General features: G+C 35.6%; 1 protein-coding gene across 7 annotated transcripts; it reads left to right on the forward strand.

Moving 5' to 3' along the window:
- Positions 1-1,031: 1,031 nt before the first annotated feature.
- On the forward strand, positions 1,032-16,850 carry LOC18439063 (uncharacterized). 7 transcript variants are annotated; one of them, XM_088854634.1, is made up of 7 exons: positions 6,743-8,870; positions 8,959-9,034; positions 12,400-12,454; positions 12,539-12,853; positions 12,946-13,104; positions 13,969-14,094; positions 16,412-16,850. In XM_088854634.1, the coding sequence occupies exons 3-7, from the start codon at positions 12,452-12,454 to the stop codon at positions 16,562-16,564; spliced, it is 756 nt and encodes a 251-aa protein (XP_088710760.1). In that variant the 5' UTR covers positions 6,743-8,870; positions 8,959-9,034; positions 12,400-12,451; the 3' UTR covers positions 16,565-16,850. The 7 variants fall into 7 exon arrangements, with proteins under 7 accessions (XP_088710762.1, XP_088710760.1, XP_088710759.1 ...); XM_088854633.1 differs by having other exon boundaries at positions 6,743-8,650; positions 8,744-9,034; XM_088854635.1 differs by having other exon boundaries at positions 6,743-8,186; positions 8,294-9,034.
- The last annotated feature ends 3,128 nt before the right edge of the window (positions 16,851-19,978 follow it).

Below are 19,978 nucleotides of genomic sequence, written 5' to 3' on the forward strand. Positions count from 1 at the left end.
ATTTCTATCTCCTCCTCTCATTCTTCTCTCTCTCCTCTTCACACCTTCCCGCACACGTTTCCCTCACGCATGCCATCCTCTCTCACACATGCACGCATCCCTCCATCTGTCCGTGTATTTCTCTCTCCTCACCGTGAGATTTTCTCACGAACCACCCCCACTTCATACACATCTATCCCCCGTGCAATTCCCATGCTCCCCATCTCATGCTCATTTTACCATCCCTTTCTATTACACCCCAATCCTCAAACACTATCAAATATCCCATTAAATAATTACCCCAAATTATCATGCTCATTTACCACTTATAGACATCCCATTTTAAATTTGGCAAATTTTATGGTTTCCTGAACCCTGAGGATCTCACTTAAATTAGTAAACCCAAATCCATAGTTCACTCAACCTACCTTGTGACCCAGAACCGGTCTGCCTGCTCGGAACCCTATAGAAACCCTGTTTTGACCCAGATTTTTGTAAACGCCCTGTTTTACCAAACAAATCATTAAAAATGGTAAAAAAAAGCCTTTGTGACCTAACTTTTCTCTGAGAGCTTCATAAGAGGTAGAGAAAGACATCCAAATTGCAAAATATCAATTTGGAAAATCTTTGGTTTGGGCGACACAGGGCGTGCCAGGTGACACAGGGCGTGTCACCGAAGTCATCCTACAATTGCCCTATTTTACCAAAAAAAACATTAAACATTAAAAAAATCTGTTTTGACCCAAATTTTCTCTGACCGCTTCAAAAGAGGCTGAGGAACACACTAGAAGTAAGAAATCTCAATTTGAACCAAAATTTGTGTGTGCGACAAGGGGCTTGCCACGCAGGCGACAAGACCCATGCTGCCCAGCCTTAGGTGACATAGGGCATGCCGCCCAAGCGATACGACTTGTGCTGCCCAAGCGACACGACTTGTGCTACCCAAATCCATGACCCTCAAAATGTGAATCTTTGACCAAGGGATTTGTTTGTTACACGTGCATATCCTTCCCAACAGAATTTGACCCCTATAATGCCACTTTTCATGGTCATTTGGAGGAGGGAGAGAGGGAAAAACCCTGGATAGAGAGCAAAACCCTAAGATAGAGATCAGAAAGCTTCAGAGAGATAGAAACCTCAGAAAAATTCAAAGAGAAACCCTAGCTTCCAGAGACGAACCTTAAGCCAAAAGAAAGCCTAGAACAAGGGACATTTGGAGCCATCCATAGGGCGCAACCACCCTATATTGAATAAACTTGCTGGCTAACATCCGGATCAGAGAGACAAAAGAGGACTGGTTTTGATATAGGCGAACGCTAGAAGGCTCGAGAGCCCGGGCTATCCGGCCCGGTTCTGTATCATTTTTCCTCCCATTTCATTTCTATTGCTTTATTATTTTCGTCTTATTTTAATTTTTCATTTTCTTAAAAATCATGTTTTGGTTGTTTTTGGTTCTTTGGCACAGATCTGAGAACAGATCTCCTCGTTTCCTGACAGATCTAGCCTCAGATCTAAATTTGATTTGCCCCACCATCTCTACCACATTATTTTAATCGTTTATTGTTTATCAGTTTAAGGGGTCAGATCCGAGAGATATTCATTAGAAGATCTGTTAGATTTTTCATTATAAACATTTTGGCGCCCACCGTGGGGCATTTTGAGCTTGATCCAAGCGCCAAATTACGATTTTTTGTTCACTATTTTTCACTGTTTTCAATCCAAAAAGGCCAAAACCCGGCTGCAACAAGGACCCAGGGTTTCTATGCTCCAAAACCCTGTTTACCTTGTGAGACACGAGGCATTCCGCTCAGGCGACACGAGACATGCCACCCAGGCGACACAAGTCGTGCCGCCCAAGAGACATGGGCTGTGCCGCCCAAGTTATGGGTGACACGCCCTCGGGTGCCCCTCGTCTCCCAAGTCAAAGTTTTTTGAAATTTTGCAGCCTGGGATTCTCTTGTGATTGATCAAAACATTTCGGAGCAAAATAATTTTTTTAAAAATACCAAAAAAATATTTTACTTGATATTGATCTTTTATATCTACTTTTTCCTGTTTACTCTGTTTTAATTTATTTCATCATAAATTTTTTCTTCATTCTTCTTCCAAGTTTAAAGTAGTCTTAATTCATTAATTTTAACAAGATAAAAATAAACAAACAAATAAATAAATAAATATATATATATATATATATATATATATATATAAATGTTTTGAGTAGCATTGGCAGTGTCACCCACCCTGCAAGGGCGACACCACTCGTGTCGCCCAACTGCAAGTGTCCAAAAAACTTCTGGGACCCCACAGGCCAGCTCCAGGGCCTTTTGGCTCTCTGTTCACCAAATCTTGGCTTAAAACATTTTTTTAAAAAATATAAAAAAGATATTTTTCTTCAAATAGGTCTGTGCTGTTTTTTACTTTTTTTATTTTATTTTAGTTTGTTAATTTTTATTGAAACCATGTTTTCCCTGCTTTCACCATCTTAGTTTAACTGTGTTCCATAAAAAAAAAATAGGATAAACAATTAATAGATATATATGTAAATATATATCGAGGGCTCTTGCACCCTCCTTGAATCGTGTCCCATTCGAGTTACCCTCGACTTGGGCCGTGCTCGACTTAGCACGGACAATGCCTGGTCTCATTGTTCTGACCTTACCTTCTTACATGTTACTTACCCCTCCATCTATACTGTGCTTCAAGCGAGTTTCGCCTCAAAGTGCACCTCACTAAGCACGATCAGTGCCGAGCACTCTCTTATTTCCTTTCTTATTTTGTGTGAATTGTGTGCTTGACTTTATTTTAATTGTGTGCTTCTTTACACACTCCAGCACACACCAGATCGGGAGTGCCCGGGAAACCAACAAACAAATATTTTGAAAACCCCCAAAATCCGCATTAATGGTGTGAGGGGAACCTAGCTTTGAGAGTCGAGGCGGTTGGGATTCGCATAACTTTAACTGTGAGTGCCCCTCCGTAATCATTTGGCTCAAAGCAACTCCACGTATAGTAGGACCTGGTGAACATCCTATAACAGGAGGTCAGAACCTATGTGGGGACTTATATCAGCTTAGCTGCATTTCAATAGTTAGGAACCTACTCTCAAGCCAAGCCTACCTATAATATTAGGTCAAAATTTTTCGTGTGCTTGCTTGCTTACTATGGTTGGTTAATCTTTGAACTTAGTCTGGACCCACTTTTGGTCCAAGTTGAACCCTCTAGGTCCAAGTCCAGGCCTGTACCCAGCTTAGCCCAAGTCCGAACCTAGGTCCCCTCTTGGTCTGAGTCGAAGGCTCATTCTTAGTTCATCCTTGATCCAGTAAAGGGCCATACCGGGGCTGACCATCAAAACTCAATGGGTCCAAGTCCAGGTTTGTACTCAGCTTAGCCCAAGTCCGAACCAGGTTCATACCCAGATTCGAACTAAGGCCCCCTCTTGGTCCAAGCCTAGAGCTTGTGCCTTAACCAACTTTGATCCAGTCCGGGTCCACACCCGATCTGAGTTTCATAATCCTCTAGGTCCAAGTCTAGGCTTGCACCCAGCTCAGTCCAGGTCCGAACCAGGTTCACACCTGGTCTGAACCCAAACCCACTCTTGGTTTGAGCTGAGACTCGTACCTATCTAATTTAGATCTTAGTCTAGGTTCTAGCATAGGTCTAAGCTTAGAGTAGCCTCTAGAGCTAGACTAGGCTTACCCTGGTTCAGGGTTCAAACAAAAACCTATTGAGTCTAACAGGTTTCATTCAGTCTAGTCCTAGCCTAGATCTTTGTTAGGGTTTTGCCCCTAGAGACATAGTAGGTCTATCATGAGGCTTTGAGTCTAGATCTCACCAAGTCTAGGAATTATGACCCAGGATCATGGCAGACCAACGTCCAACTCTATGGACCCAGCTCAGTCTAGATTTAGAGAACCTGGTCAGTTTGAGAGGCACCGTCACAGTGCTCCCTCACAAATCATCCATAACACTCATGTCAGTGAGCCGACTCTCGAACCGCATGGAACCAAACCTAGCCGTCCAAGCCGCCTTCAAGGCCACCCTTTAAAAGTCACGAGCCAATAGGTTAATAAGGTTCATAATACCCTAAATAGTCAAGGGAGGTCAAAGGAAATCCTCCAAGACATAGCGGTTAACCTCAAATCCAATCGGCACAACAAGAATAAGGACCCGGCCCAAATCTCTGAGTCAGCCGATCTTAGTCTTATGAACCCCGAAAGTCATATAGAAGCTTAATACTCATAGGTCCGTTTTTTGAATTACATAACAATTTTTTTCAAAAAGACAAAACTACCGATTTTCGATTTTTGAAAAACCAAAATTTATTAAATTTTCGATTTTAAAAAAACCAAAATTATTAAAATTTTGGTTTTTCAAAAACCGATTTTATTTGTTTTTGGTTTTTGAAAAACTGAAACTTCTCTCTCTAAAAATGCAGTCAATTTTTTCCTTCCCTAGAGTTGGTCCAAATCTCGTGCTCCTAATAGATTATACAATGCCTATTTCTATGACTATTACTCAAATAATGTATTGGTAAAAGTAGTGTTTGAAAAAACGGCGAGTCGTATCATACTTGCTCAAGTCGACACGGGAATCGGTCTTCCCATGTGGATTCCTAGAAAAAATGTAGAGTCTCCCAGTTCTAGAGAAGAACCGGTGATTCGCTACAGTGAACTGCCTGAGTCACTATTTAAGACTCGGTGAATAGTATAAAGTGTGAAGAATCATCAAAATTTGGACTTTGTTTATCAATTATTGGATTTTGCAAGCTTTGGATCGAATCTTTCAGGATTTAGCTATCACTTTTCAACCTTATTGATCATTATATTTGAGTTGAAAGCTCGAATTTAGATCACAAATTATCGGTTTGGGAAGAACACGATTGTTTTTAGGTTATCAACCATTTGTTGGATTGCAAATGAAATAGGACACTATTTTTTATCAAATAAGAGGGTTCTTACTCCTGATAGCGTTATTAAGCATAAATTATATACCATTTTCGAGTATTTTGGTCGATTACAAATCAAATTTGGGTTTGAAGTCATGGTTTCCGAAAAACAGGTAAGGGCTTCTTCTTTTTTGCCATTGAATCGATTCCAATCGATTTTTAGCAAATATTTTCTTCATATCATAGGGTTTTGGTTCTTTATAATGTTATTGATCATAAATTGTATCCCATTTTATCTTTTTTGTTCGATTTGAGGTGGATTTTTTATCTGAGTCACGGTTTTCTGAAGAACAGTTAAGTTTTTTCTTTCTTTTTTTTGCCATACTATTAATTTTACAAGAATTAAAGTACCATTATGAATTATTTCAGAAGGTTTTTTTAAGTTAATATTGTTTTTCATATGATTTTGGATGTAATTTGTGGGATTGACCAATTTTTATTGCTTGATTTTTTGAAGAAATGGAGTTGTGGCTGCGTTTTTAGAAAAAGAGTACAAAAATCCGTCAAACTGAAATCTTCAGCCGAATTAGAGCATCATTGTACATGATTTCAAAGGGGTTTTGAGGAAAACAATATCATTCAGACGATTATTGGTGTTATTTGTGTGATTAACTAAATTTTGGTGATCAGTTTTTTGAAATTTCGTGATTGTTGGTGTTTTTCAATTTTTTTTGAAAAAACATGATTTTCTGAAAAATCATGACTAAGTTTTGATTATCATGAGAAATTAACTTGTATTTTTCAATTTTATTGTTAAATTTTTAATGCAAAAAAATGTATGTTGTTACATAAAATGTGTATATATTCTTGATACATATTGTATAATTACATATCTTGAATTACTATATCATTGTAAATATTATTTGTGGCATTGTGAATGACTATATCATTGTAAATATTAATTGTGGCAACTCTACATGTAGTGGCATTGTGGATGACTATATTATTGTATTATTATTTTTATTGATTCTATATCATTGTAATTTTTTTTTCTTGATTCTAAGTTTGGCTTATACATACTATTTTCACCTAAAATGTTGCATAAATACTTTTTTTTGTCAGTATGATCTAATTCATGCTTGTCAAAATGAAGATTTGTGGCGAGTCTACATGTAGTGGCATTGTGAACGGTTATATCATTGTAAAAAAATTTTGTTGATACTATATCATTGTAAATATTTTTTTTTCTTGATTCTAGGTATGACTTACACAGACTCTTTTTATCTATAATGGTGCATAAACAATTTTTTTTCCCAGTAGGAACTAATTTATGCTTGTCAAAATGAAGATTTGTGACGAGTCTATATGTAGTGGCATTGTGAATGACTATACTACTGTAAATATATTTTTTATTGATACTATATCATTGTATATTTTTTTTTTTTTTCCTTGATTAAAAGTTTGGCGTATACGTACTCTTTTCACCTATAATATTGCATAAATAAATTTTTTTTGCAAGTACGATCTAATTCTTGCTTGTCAAAATGAAGATTTGTGGCGAGTCTACAAGTAGTGGCATTGTGAATGACTATATCATTGTAAATATTTTTTTATTGATAATATATCAATGTAAATATTTTTTTTCTTGATTCTAAGTGTGACTTATACTGACTCTTTTTATCTATAATGTTGCATAAATAAAAATTGTTTTCAGTAGGAACCAATTCATGCTTGTCAAAATGAAGATTTGTAACGAGTCTATATGTACTGGCATTGTGAATGACTATACTACTGTAAATATATTTTTTATTGATACTATATCATTGTAAATTTTTTTGTCTATATGTAGTGGCTGATATAGACTATTTTTATCTATAATGTTGCATAAATAAAATATTTTTGCCAATAGGAACTAAAATATTTTTGTCAGTAAAAGTATTTTGCATGAACAACAAAGATAACTTCATGTACTACCCCTACACATTATCACAATACATAGTGATTATTCTTCATGTTCAATTGTCAGGTTCATTTTTAACCATTTACGTATTAAAACAGTTGAACCATGACAAGATTCAGGGAAGACCCTGCATGGCAACATGGGGTCAGACTTGATCCCAATAAAAAAATAAAATTAATTGTAATTAATGCAAAAAAGTGATAAGTAGTGGGGTACATAGGTTCAAGCAACACTTGACATGGGTTAAGGGATATGTTTCTGCGTACAATGGTGTCCCTAGCAATGTAAGAAAATAGATGGTGGTGATTCTCAAGGATACCAAAGGTACAAAAGTAGCAAAGCAGAGGAGGGATGAGGAGATAGCTGACTTATATACGCCATCAAGGGGTATTGATCCAGAAGAGCAACATAACATTGACTTGGAGAGAGCCACAAGAATGAGCTTGTATGAAACATACCATATAGAAAGTGGGTTTAGAATGCCTGGTGGTTATGACATGGGCATGCATAGTGGGCCCAGCCCAAGCATGCATGATGGGCCCAGCTCAAGCATGAATGGCGGGCGCAGCTCGAGCATGCATGACGGGCGCAGCTCGAGCATGTATGGCAGGCCCAGCTCGAATATGTATGGAGGGATTGGTGGCAATATATATCCAGAGACACCAGACGTTGAAGAAATTGTTCCTGACTTATCTAGAAGCACCAATATTGCAAGTCATGGTTGTATAGACTCATTTCTCTCAAAGCCCAAGTCACTACAGATGACCCTCAAAAGCATGGTGAAAGATACAAGGAACATATAGGGCAGATATGTTGGTAAATGGTTCTACGATAAAGGGATACCCTTTGATGCAACCATAGCCCATATTTCCCGCCTATGGTCAATGCGATCCAAAGAGTCGAACCTGGGGCAAAGTCCCCCGACCACAAATGAGCTTAATGGGTCGATCTTGGATAAAGAGGTGGAGGAAGTTAGGAAGTGAATTGAAGAATATAAATAGAGTTGACCAAGAACAGGCATTACTCTCATGAGTGATGGTTGGCTGAATAAAGTTAATAAAAAAGATTATCTTAACTTATTAGCCTATTCTCTAAAAGATACAGCCTTTTTGTCTAGCAAAGGCGTCTCAAGGAAAAAGAAGAATGCAAATTTTTTTATACGACTATATGACCAAATAGTGGAGGAGGTGAGAGATACCAGTTTATTACGAACAATGTGGGTGCTTATGTTTCGGCGGGTAAGAAGTTAATGGATAAGAGGAAGCGTCTAGTATGGACAGCGTATGCTGCACACAACATTGATCTTATGTTAGAGGAGATCAACGAGATCAAAATTGTGAAGGAGACTCTAGAGGCAGCGAGGTTCGTGTCAAGATTTATATATAAGCACTCTAAAATCTTATTTTTATTTAAAAAACAATCTAAGAAAAAAGAGATAATCAGGCCTGCTATAACATGCTTTGCGGCAGATTACTGGGATGTAGACTCCATTTCGGAATTCCAAGCTGCATTAAAGAGATTGTTTACCAGCGAAGAGCAGTCAAATGACTGCCTCTCGAAGTCCAGAAATGAGCTAAAAGCGGAGGGCATAGTCACAGATAGGAGGTTTTGGTCTCAGTGTTCCAGTGTCGTAGAGGTCACTGTCCCTTTGGTCACGGTGTTAAGAATGGTGGATGCTGACAAGAAAGATACCATGGTCATCCTTTAAGAAGGTATTGAGAGGGCCAAATCAACTATTAGGGAGAACTATAGTTTTGCTAGTAAAGTGATTGAAATTATAGATAGAAGGTGGAACACCAAATTTGGCCGTCCAATTCATTATGCAGGTACATATATATTTATATCCTTGGACAGTTTAATTCTAAAATATTTTTTTAATGAAAATTTAAATGACATTTCTCTATCTATGTATTTTCTAGGTTACTACTTCAACCCAAAAGTTTTCTATTTGACACTTGAACATCCCCACAAGATTATGAAGGGGTCAGATACATTATTGTCAGGCTGGAGAGAAGCCATCAAAAACAAGTAGTGGCAATCCAGTAGGTAATATTTAATATTTGGGTAATAACTTCATTGAGTTGTTATATTTGTGAGGAACAACTAATGCATTAAAACAAAATATTTTGTTTAGCTTTCTATGTATAGGGATGTTGTAGGATCCTACGGAACTTGACTTGCCAGGAATTCTTGAGCTGAGATGGATCCAGGTTAACCCCTAACTAATATTTTGTTCTTTCATATCTTTAATCTTATAAATTGTTCTTGCTCTTACAATGCTTTTTGCATTTTAATTCAACTGAATGGTGGGAGATATATGATAGTGACGTACCTCCCCTAAGGAGGGTAGCAATCAAGGTGCTCTCCCAGACATGTTCTGCTACTTTTAGTCTACATTCATTACAACTTAAACTTCCGAGAATGACAAATAAGAAGGAAGCATAAAGACTACGTGCCGATAGACTTGGACACAATATTTATCACAGACACAATAGAAGAATGGGCAGTAGAGGAAGATGAGTCAGTGTTGTACAAGAGAGTGTTCCTTGAGGCTATTGATGAGGAAGATCTTAAAGAAGTTGATGAACAGCGTGAAAGAGGAAGCAGCCTATTAATATATCCACAATTCGTCGGAGATGTCAGTGGTATTACACCTAATGAGGGAGAGTGAGAAGGGAGTATAAGGGAAAATGAGAGAGATGATGATTTTGAGGTCACCCTATCCTAACCAAATTATTCACATACCAAGTCCCAACAACAAGAGGTTAGGGACAAGCACGACAGTGTAGGTGAGCATGAAGGATGGACCTGCTTGGAGGATGTTGGATTAGGAGCACAATAAAACACTAACACTCAAAGATTTTGGTATAGTCAGGTGCCCACTAATTTGGATGATTCGTTCTTAGATCGAGTCAATGATTGACACACGAATTTAATCAATGACACTAATGTGACCAAGATTAAGAATGATATCGTCTTTCATTTTATTATTAGGTCATATTTTATGAATTGTATGCTTTATTGTAGTCCATGGATGATGATATACTTTATCCATGATAAATCTATGCTTCTCCTTTTGTGTGATGTAAGTTAATAGTAGTTCATGCAGGGAAATAACATCTTAATATTCGCATATTGATGAAAAAAAGTGAAAGTTCTTAATGGAGTACCCCCATTTCTTGTTGGATTCCTAAAAAACAACATTTATAATGAAGTTTAATAATTTTTTTGGATCTTTTTTTTAAGGCTAAATCTGACCGATTCAGCCGTTTCTTGATCTGAATTGCCGATTCACTGATCTGGATGGGTTTTGGGGGTGCCCGATCCGGGGCACCGATCCATTTTTTAAACCACTGGGTAAAAGCATACGGGCCTCTTTAAGAGGTTTGGGATATCCAATCCCACATGTTCCATGATGGAGTTTTTATTGTGCTTTTTTAGTAAAATAAAAAACATCCATTTTTATTGAAAAAAGTTAGATTGCATATCAAATCCCGCCTGTTCCATGATGGTTTTTTTTTTTGTGCTTGTTCAATAAAATAAAAACATCAAATCCCACATGTTCCATGATCGGGTTTCATTTTGTGATTTTTTAATAAAATAAAAAAAATCAATTTTTTATTGAAAAAATTAGATTGCATATGGCGGGGACTCAAACCCTTGACATGAAAGTGTAGAGGCATGCATGATAACCAAAAAGCCAATTTATCCCCAAATTGAAATATTTAAGCTATATAATATTGATAAAAAGTCGGTACATAGGCCGAGGCCAATTAACTTGGCCAAGATCACAAACAGTGAAATTCGGTTTTTCAAAATTCGAAATTTCTTAAATTTCGGTTTTTGAATAATTAAAAATATATTTTTAAAAAAAGTGTTACGAAGTTTAAAAAACATATATATTTGTAATAACATAAATTAAAAGGTACTTTTGTAATAACAACAAATATAATGGATATATATGTAATTTTTCCTATTTTTAAACGGAAAAAGTTTATATAAGGATGCTGCCTTATAATGTAGAACTACGGATGCCCGTAAAAAATCCATCAGAAAAAATAGTATTAAAGTTGAAAAACCCTTTGATTGATCATCTCAACATCGAGATGTATGACTGAAAAATAAAAAGATTTTAAGTCTCAAGAATAGTGCATTTTACAACATATTATATACACCGCCTATTTTCAAGATTTTCATATGTTTATAGATCTACTTGATTTTAACAATTTTTGAAATTTAAAATTTTATAATTAGATCTAAAAATAGATTTTGAGATAGTCCTAATAATATTTTAGAGCAAAATTATATACCATGATAAAATTTGAAGGGCATCGTACCTCATTTGAAGCCATCAGCTCATATAAAAATAAAACTAATAAAAAATTACACAACACAATTATAATAAAAAATTTCACACAACATAATCATCATAAGAGATTAGTAAAAACTCAATTGAAATAAGATATCTCTTTAGGCTCCACCCATGCTTCAAATTTTTTTACTGCAATTATCAAACCTTCTAGTTTATTGATCAAACTTCCAAACCATCTCTAATCAAACTTCTTCCCATTTTTTAACTTATACTATAAAGATTTTGATTTTGGTATAATAAATTTATTGCTTATTTGAAATTATATATAGAGAGACATTTGAAAGACTTCTATAAAAAATAAATAAAAATAAGGCTTATCATACTAAAATCATGTTATTCTAATCATATTATTCCAATGACTTATCATGTTGAAAGCAAAATCTAATCATGTTAGACAAACATAGCCATATTTTTCATATTTGGTTGTTAATGCATTTCCCATATTTCTTTGTAACAATCCATTTGCAGATAATATATTACACATTAATGTATTACGCGAGTTATATATTTAACAAAAATATATGTTTCCATGTATCTAAACGGCCTCTAAGGAAATATTAATGGGAAATAATGATCTCACTAATTTTGCCCTAACAAAGAGGTTCTATTACTTTCTCTTTCTCTCTCCCCCGCCCAACAAATCGGTGTATTATACCCCCTTCAAGGTTTCCGCACAATCTCCTGCCTATTTATTTGAAGCTTCTCTTCTCTTTTCTTCCATCTCTGATACTCTCCTCTCTTCCATGACTTTCTCTCCGCTTCTGGTTCACCACTTATTTCCTTCTTCTCTTTCCTCCACTCACCCTTTCTTTCTCCTCTCTCTCTCTTCTGTTGTGTTTCGCTTGTTTACTGAAGAGAGAGGATGGAAGAGATTGAATCAGGCGATTCTCGTGGGACAGGGAGTAGACTACCATTCTTTGATTTCTTTGGTGACTTGGTAACACCATCCCCCTTCTTTACTCTCTCCTCTTTCCTCTACATCCATTGCTTTTGCTTTCTACTCTCTTTTCTTTAAACGTCTCCCCAAACTCTTGATTAGTAATGGATGGTTCATAAACCACAACTTTAGGTATTAAGCTTAATAAAAGCTAAAGTTTTTTAGAAAAAATCCATCAATCTGCTACAGAGTTTCAGGCGGTGTCTTTCAATTGAAAGAGTATTTAAGTCAGAAAGTTTGGTGTCTAATTTTCAGTGTTTTTGCAGGAAGTGTCCAAGATTGGTACATATTGGAAAGAAAACTCCTAGCCCTGTGGACATGGTACCCATATCTCTCTTTTTCTCTCTCTCTGGATTCAAATTCTTGCAAGAAACTCCAAGTTCATTTGCTGTGGCTATTTCTCAGGACAAACCCTCCAATGATTTCATGGAGATCGATTCAGACGAGATGATGAGCACGAGAGAAGAAACTACTGAGGATGCAATGACTCTAAATAATTGCAATGGCGACGAGCATGCTTTTGTTGCCATTTTTCACCCTTCTTTTCACCTAACTAAGCAAACAAGAAGACTCTGCAACTTCGCAACGATGAGCAAAAGACAAGAAACCAGTGAGAAAACGACTTTAAACAGTTGCAATGGCGACGTGCACCCTCTTGGTGTAATTTTTCACCCTCCCTTTCCCCTAACTGAGGAAACAATAAGGCTCTGCAACTTCGCAGTACTCTCTCTCTCTCTACATGCAGTTTCTTTTGCCCCTTTTCACCTCTCTCTCTCATTCTCTCTCTGGTTTTCCGTCTCAATGGCACGCAGAGACAAGCTACAAAACGGAATCGTTCATTGAATTGCGGCCCTAGCGATAGTTTCGTTGCGATAAACACAAGTCGAATGACAAACGAAATTTCGGGCCGTTATTCGCGCGGATGGAAGACGGAAAACGATGGCCGCCATGCTGATTGCGGAACCAGGGCGGTAAGGATGGATTATTCGTTTGGGATATTTATGTCCGTACTGGTGTTTTTAACCCTTCAAATTTTTTTATATTTTAACAAATTTACCCCCCGATCCAATGATTAAATCGGACCACTTTGTAACATCAATTGTCCTTTTAATTTTTGAATTTTTTTTTAATATTTAATGCAGCCCGAACATCAAATTTTGAAGGTTTAAGATGGTTCGATATTTCTAAGATCGAATTGAGTTTAGACTTCAAATTTTGAATGTTTAAAGTGGTCATAAAATAAAATTAAATAAATTTAATATGCGGCCCTATATTTAAAACATTAAACAGAAGCCAAACTTGGAAAAAAAAAATGAAAAATTATGGAGGCAATGACCTCTGTATAAATATTGTATATTTTGGACCATCACATAATGACGGTCAAAGACGTAATTTTCCTTTATTCATGATAAGTTGTACATTGTTATACTCCGCATGACTATGGAAAATTGATTGCTTTGAATAACGTAACCGTTCAATGAATGGATGGATCGCCTTGGATTGAGAGCAGGACCACTGGTGGGTCCCCTCTTCCATCATCGTCCATCCACGAGTAGATTGGATGGTTATAGGTACCTATGATCGCAGATTTTCTATGTTCATATAGATCATTGTCAAAAAAAAAATTGATATTCGTTTTAGGGTTTATATCCCTTGTGCCAATGAAATTGAATTCGATGAAAACTTTATTTGTCCCCAAATTTATCCCTAATAAGTCAATCAATATGACGTGCATTTTTCTAAGTATTTGAAATTAGATTAAAAGATATAGGTACTAAAATGTTTCTCTTAGTTTATTTTGATAAATTTTCCTTTATTGTAATATATTGATGCAGGAACACACGTTTTATGATGCCATGGGGGTCAAGAAGCGGAAGGCAGAGGCTGATTCCATTGAGAAACCATTCATTTTACCACCTCCTCCTCCTCTCTCCCACTCACCATCATCGGAAGAAGCAAAGGTAAGAATGGTTTAAGTTGGCACTTGAATTTTGTTTTAGTGAGAAACCATTCATTTTGCCACCACCTCCTCCTCTCTCCCACTCACCTTCATCGGAAAAAGCAAAGGTAAGAATGGTTTAAGTTGGCACTTGAATTTTGTTTTAGTTATGAGTGTGGTTAGTATAAGGCTGAGGTTCTGAACAATCAAAATAAGGTGTATTTTTTAATAGTGCTAAAATATCATTTAATATTATAAATCTTTATGATGACCTGAAAACTTATTTTTATCTCCAATAATAAATTTTAAAGTTCAAAAATAATATTGATTGAGCAAATCTATGTACACTTGAAAATCTTGAAAATTGACAGTCTTGATAATACATTATAAGATGCACTATTTTCAATACTTGAAAACTTTTTATTATCATTATTATGTCCATACATTTTGAGGTTGAAATGATCATATTGAAGGTTTTTTCACCATCGCAACAACCTCTTTTAATGAATTTTTGAGGTGCTCTTATATAAACGTTTATGTAGGGGGAAGTTATTGGATTGTATATTATAAACTATTAATATTTGGTATAAGAAAGATATTAATCACTTTAATGACACGTCAATGACACGTCCCTACTAGTGTGATTGCAAATCTAATGGTCGATGATAAGTGTGACATTTTTGTAACAAAAAAAATAAGGGTGTGGTTTGTATAGAGCCAAGGCTTTAAACAATCAAAGTAAAGCGCACCTTCAAATAGTATTGAGAAATGTAGTTTCAATATTAGAAATCTTTGTGATAGCCTTAAAATAGTTTTTCATATTTAATTATGAATTTTAAAGCATAAAAAATAGTGTAGATTGAACAGATCTATTAAAACTTGAAAATCTTGAAAATTGATTGTCTAAAAATGCGTTACAAGATGCACAATTTCCAAACCTTCAAATCTATTTTTTTTCTCATGTCCATGCATCTTGATGTCGAGATGATCAATTTGATGATATTCGGGCAGGAAACAACCTTTTCTAGTGAAATTTTTGAGGCGGAGTTTATTTAATTGTTTAGAGCCTCGGCTCTGTATAAACTTTTTCAAAGAAAAATTTATTCTATAATTTATCGAGCTTTTAATATACTAACGATTTACAGAGATTAGTAAAATTAGATTTGAATGATTGAAATTAAGTGTACAAAAGAGGTTGTAAATTTTAAACATGGTAAAGCTGACAAATAGTTTCTAATTTATACCAAATTTCAAATGGGGAAAACCACCTTCCATTTTAGTATCTTTAACTTACACATCTATGATTATTTTGTTGTAACTTGCACCCCAGATTCCTTATTAATATTTTAAAACTATTTATAGGTAAGTTGTTACATGGTTCTTTACCAACACTAGTTGCAAATTTCGCTTTAAGATCACACGCGTGCAGTTCTATAGAACGTCTTTTATAGGTTTTGTGATGCAGAAAGCTTAGAACGCTGTACTCGGACTTTGCCGAGTCCACTCCGAGTTATTTGTCCTTAGAGGAGGCCGAGCATCCTCAACTTGGGGTATTAAAAATTTCAAGAAAAAGATCATCATTTGGGGTTCGCTATAGAAAAATAAAGATCATCATCATCATCTTAGCTTATTTTCAATTAATTCGGTTATAGAAAAATAAAGATATTTTATACAAATTTTTTTTGCAGGATCTAGATTCATTTATCCAGGATTAGTAAGTATTTTTTTGTCATAACCATGTTTTTATTATTTTATTTTTCTGTATATTTAAAGTATCTTAAAGTATCCTAAACTGTAAATTGGATCGTTTTAAATTTATGGTTTCTATACTTTTTTTTACCATTGTTTTAACTTTTTAAAGATGTTTTAGGTTCCAATTCACTATTAATAAATTTTTTATTTTTCAAAATTTCTTAATTTTTGTAAAACTATTTTGGGGGTTTTGTTGCTCAACCGTGTAACTTGCATCGCCCAATGAGGGAGTCCTCTAGCTGAGTTGAGCCCCTATTCAATGGCATAGAATATAAACGGATGATTTTAATGGGATATTAATTGAAATTATTATTAATATTAACAGCCTACTCTAAAGAGGTTAGATAAAGCACGGGTGATGATGATGATTATCACCGTTAGTGTTAATCATGATAAAAATAACTTTATCATAGACAATTGTCCCTAAACAAGAAGTTGGTCATACCGGTTGGACATATTTATATTCCCCTAAATTTACACACACATTCATGGCGAGGAAGAATTTAGCCTTTGCCAGAGTTTACCCGTAGTATCCAAATGCTTCAATGGAACCAATATATGACATGTAACTTTGTGTGGATTTGCAGTATGGGCAGGAAAGCATTTCAAATGAAGAAGTCTCTAATGAATCTTTGAAGCCATTCTTGTCATCTTTTTCGTCATCGTCAGCATTTGGCATAGGACTAGGATCCGATGAGTGTGACTTAGACCTCAGAATCAAGAGTTCATCGTCATCATAGTCACAAAATCGCAACAGTGTAACATTCATGATTCAGATATCACCAATATATGGTGCACAACATTGTTTATGAAAGATATCACCAATATATGGTACACCAATAAAAGGATTAAGGACCTTTTATTTCTTTTTTGGAATTGTGTTTCAAAATAATTTGTTTAATCTGTTTTTGGCATAATTTTCATTTTGAACCATTCTGCTTGTATAGATTTATATTGTCATTGATGACTACTGTTCATATCTGTCATGATACCGTAATAAAGGGTTCATACTATTTTTTTAGGTCCTTTTTTTGGTGAGCGTTTCTCAATTTTATGTGAAGCGAACCTTTAACTCTTTGGGGCTCATGAATGCATGTTGATGACGTGATGTTTTGTGGTCTGCGACATTTACTGCATGTGGTTGATTAGTCGTTAATTTCATCATTTTCTTATTTACACTATAGTATATTAATAAGCCATAATTAGAGGTACTACTAATGTTATGCATGTGCATTACATATGATATTAAATATTAAATAATTGCATATTGTATTATTGAGAGAGAGAAAAGCACCATAAGCCTTAAAGACACCATCTCAATGACATTTATTCTAATTACATTCTCTAAAAGGTCGGTACATGCTTTCATGAAATTGTATGAACAATAAAACAAAAATAAAAAATAAAATAAAATAAAATTGAATGTAAAATAATTAAAAGAAAATAGAAATAAACGTCCTGTTTAGAGAGAAAGACTATAATTACATGTATTTGGCTTCAAGTAATAGATAGAAATTTTAAGAGAGAGAAAAAAATAGAAATTTTAAGAAAGAGAGAGAGAAGTCGCTCTCCCTATTATGGCTAAAAAATTAATAATAATAAAACTCATAAGGCAGGTCTTGTTCGTACTAAAGGTTGGAGCACTTTAAATATTAAAGTTTTTTTTTTTTGCTTGGAATGTAAGGGGCTTTCGAGGCCTGCGTAAAATTTATGATATTGTAACTCTCATAACCCAGTAGAATATTGGTATTTTATTTCTTAGAGACCAAGTTGCCTGTAAAGTAGAATTAAGTGTGGTAAAAAAATGGGGGTTTACAATAACTTCATAGCAAATTAAGTTAATGACAAATCCAAAATTACGATGTTAAGGAATTAATTGATATATTCAGTTAATGTGTTGGATGCAAATGATTAAATGTTAACAGTGGAAGCCACTAAAATTTGCAATGGTTGTGTGTCTATAATTTTGGGGGTATATGCCTTTAACTCAGTATCTCAGATAGTTTTGTTGTGGAATCATATAAAGATTATAGAGGCAGCTATTTCAGAGCCTTGATTATTGATAGAGGATTTCGATACATTATTATACAACTCAGAAAAAATGCGAGGGGGCAACTCTTTACCATTAGACACAAGTGACTTTTGCCCAAGTCATAACAGATTGTGCTTTATCTGACCTAGAGGTTGTTAGGGGATGGTTTTCTTGGTCTAACAATTAGATTAGCAATAGGTGCATAAAAAGAAAATTAGATCGTGAAATGGCAACCATTGATTGGGTCCTAGCTTTACCATAATCTAAGGTGGAGCTTCTTCCCAAAGGCAACTCTGATCGTTGTTTGATAATGGTAATAGTTTCTTATAAATGACCGATCGAACCAAAGCCCTTTAAATATTTCTCAATGTGGGAAAAGTACCCCGGCTTTATGGATACAGTCTCTACATCATGACAAATTAGAGTTGGGGATACGGTCATGTACAGGTTTGTGATTAAACTAAAAGGATTGAGGATTGATTTACATACATGGAATAAGGAGGTCTTTGGTCACGTATTCTAATGGAAAATGAGATTATGTCTCTTTGTTATAAGAATTCAACATGTCCTAAAATGTGTATGCAGATTGATCTGAGTAGTGCATAAGATAGAGTGCGTTAGGTGCCTCGATCTCGCCCTTTGGGTCGGGTTGACTTGGTGGAATGTTTCCAGGTTCGAGATAGACTCGAGACCTGAGATCGATATCTCGGGAACCACATAAAGAAGATGTGGGCAGGAGCACCAATCGGTGAGAGAGGATCTAGGGTCGTGAGGCAGGACTTACCTCACGTGGGTCCGTGACACGCTCGTACTGGCTCGCATAGATGCCCTCTTAGATCACGTAGGAAAGCCCCCTGGCCTATGGCTAGTTTGCAATCGCCTCCCTTAATCTGTTTCTCCTTTCCTGTAAACACACACATAAAAAAAAGAGAGGTGTGGGTCATAGGACCCTGCTTTGCCATATAGAGATAAAAGAAGTGAAAATGAGAGAAGAAGTTCGACCAGGCGGCTAGGCTAGCATAGTGGCAAGACCAATAGGTGTTGACCCAGCGTGGTAACAAGACAGACACAATAACTCAGACTGACACAACGACATTAGTACTAGACGATGGAACCAACACCGATCAGCTTGGCACGATGGCTAGCCTGTCGTGACAATAAGACGGGCACGGTAACTCAGACCGACACAACGGTATTACGACTAGACGACAAGACTGGCAGGACAGCATGAGGCTCAGCCTGCTCTCTGATCAAACAAGTAATGAGAAAGAGAAGAGATGGAGACTAGCTCGACTTTTGCTAGGTTCTAAAAAAGAGACGAAAGTGAAAATAAGAGTGATGGTGAAATAAGGATAATGAAAAATGAGGTGAAATGAAAATGAAAGAGATGGATTAAAATAAAATGTTTTAAAAAAATAAAAATAAATTAAACTAAGATGAGGTGAAGTGAGATAAATAAAGTAAGGGAAGTGAATGAGATAATAAAAGAAGATAAGATAAAATGAAGTAAATTATGAATAAAATAAGATGGAGTAGAGCGGAATAAGATAAAAAGGAAGGGGTGAAAGAAGTAACATGGGATGGTCTAACGAAATAAAAAAAAAAGAAAATAAGATGGCTTCATAAAAAAGGACACGTTAGTTGAGTGAGAGAAAGAAAAGAAATTTTTTTTGTGGGGCTTGAAGTGCATAAAGGACGGTTAAGTATTATAAAGAAATGGGTAGTGCTTTTGGTTAAGAATGAGAGAGGGCTATACATTGGAATTCTTTTATTGTAAGAGGAGGAGTGAGAGTTGGATATATGGATAAAGGTCAGGGGAAATAAAATAGGGTATATTTGACATGTAGAGGAAGGTAAGGTAAAGTAAAATAAAACAAAGAAAAGGTTTGACTTTAAGGGAGTGGGAGAGATGTCGGGGTATATGTGGATGGGAGACAGTATAAAAAAAATGAAACTATTTGATTAAAAGAGAAGGGGGTTTATTTGGATAAGAGAGAAAGGGAGAAGAGCATTGGGTTATTGGGTTTTTAAATGAATGGGTTGAGCGTGAGGTACGAAAGCATGAGAAAACGAGAGGTTCTAGAGAGAGAAGGTGGAAGTTGCGCAGATGAAACCACGAGAG

The sequence above is a fragment of the Amborella trichopoda genome, chromosome 12 (assembly GCF_054954075.1).
Source record: "Amborella trichopoda isolate Santa Cruz 75 chromosome 12, AtrichopodaSantaCruz75HAP2 v2.0, whole genome shotgun sequence".
Classification (NCBI taxonomy): Eukaryota; Viridiplantae; Streptophyta; class Magnoliopsida; order Amborellales; family Amborellaceae; genus Amborella; species Amborella trichopoda.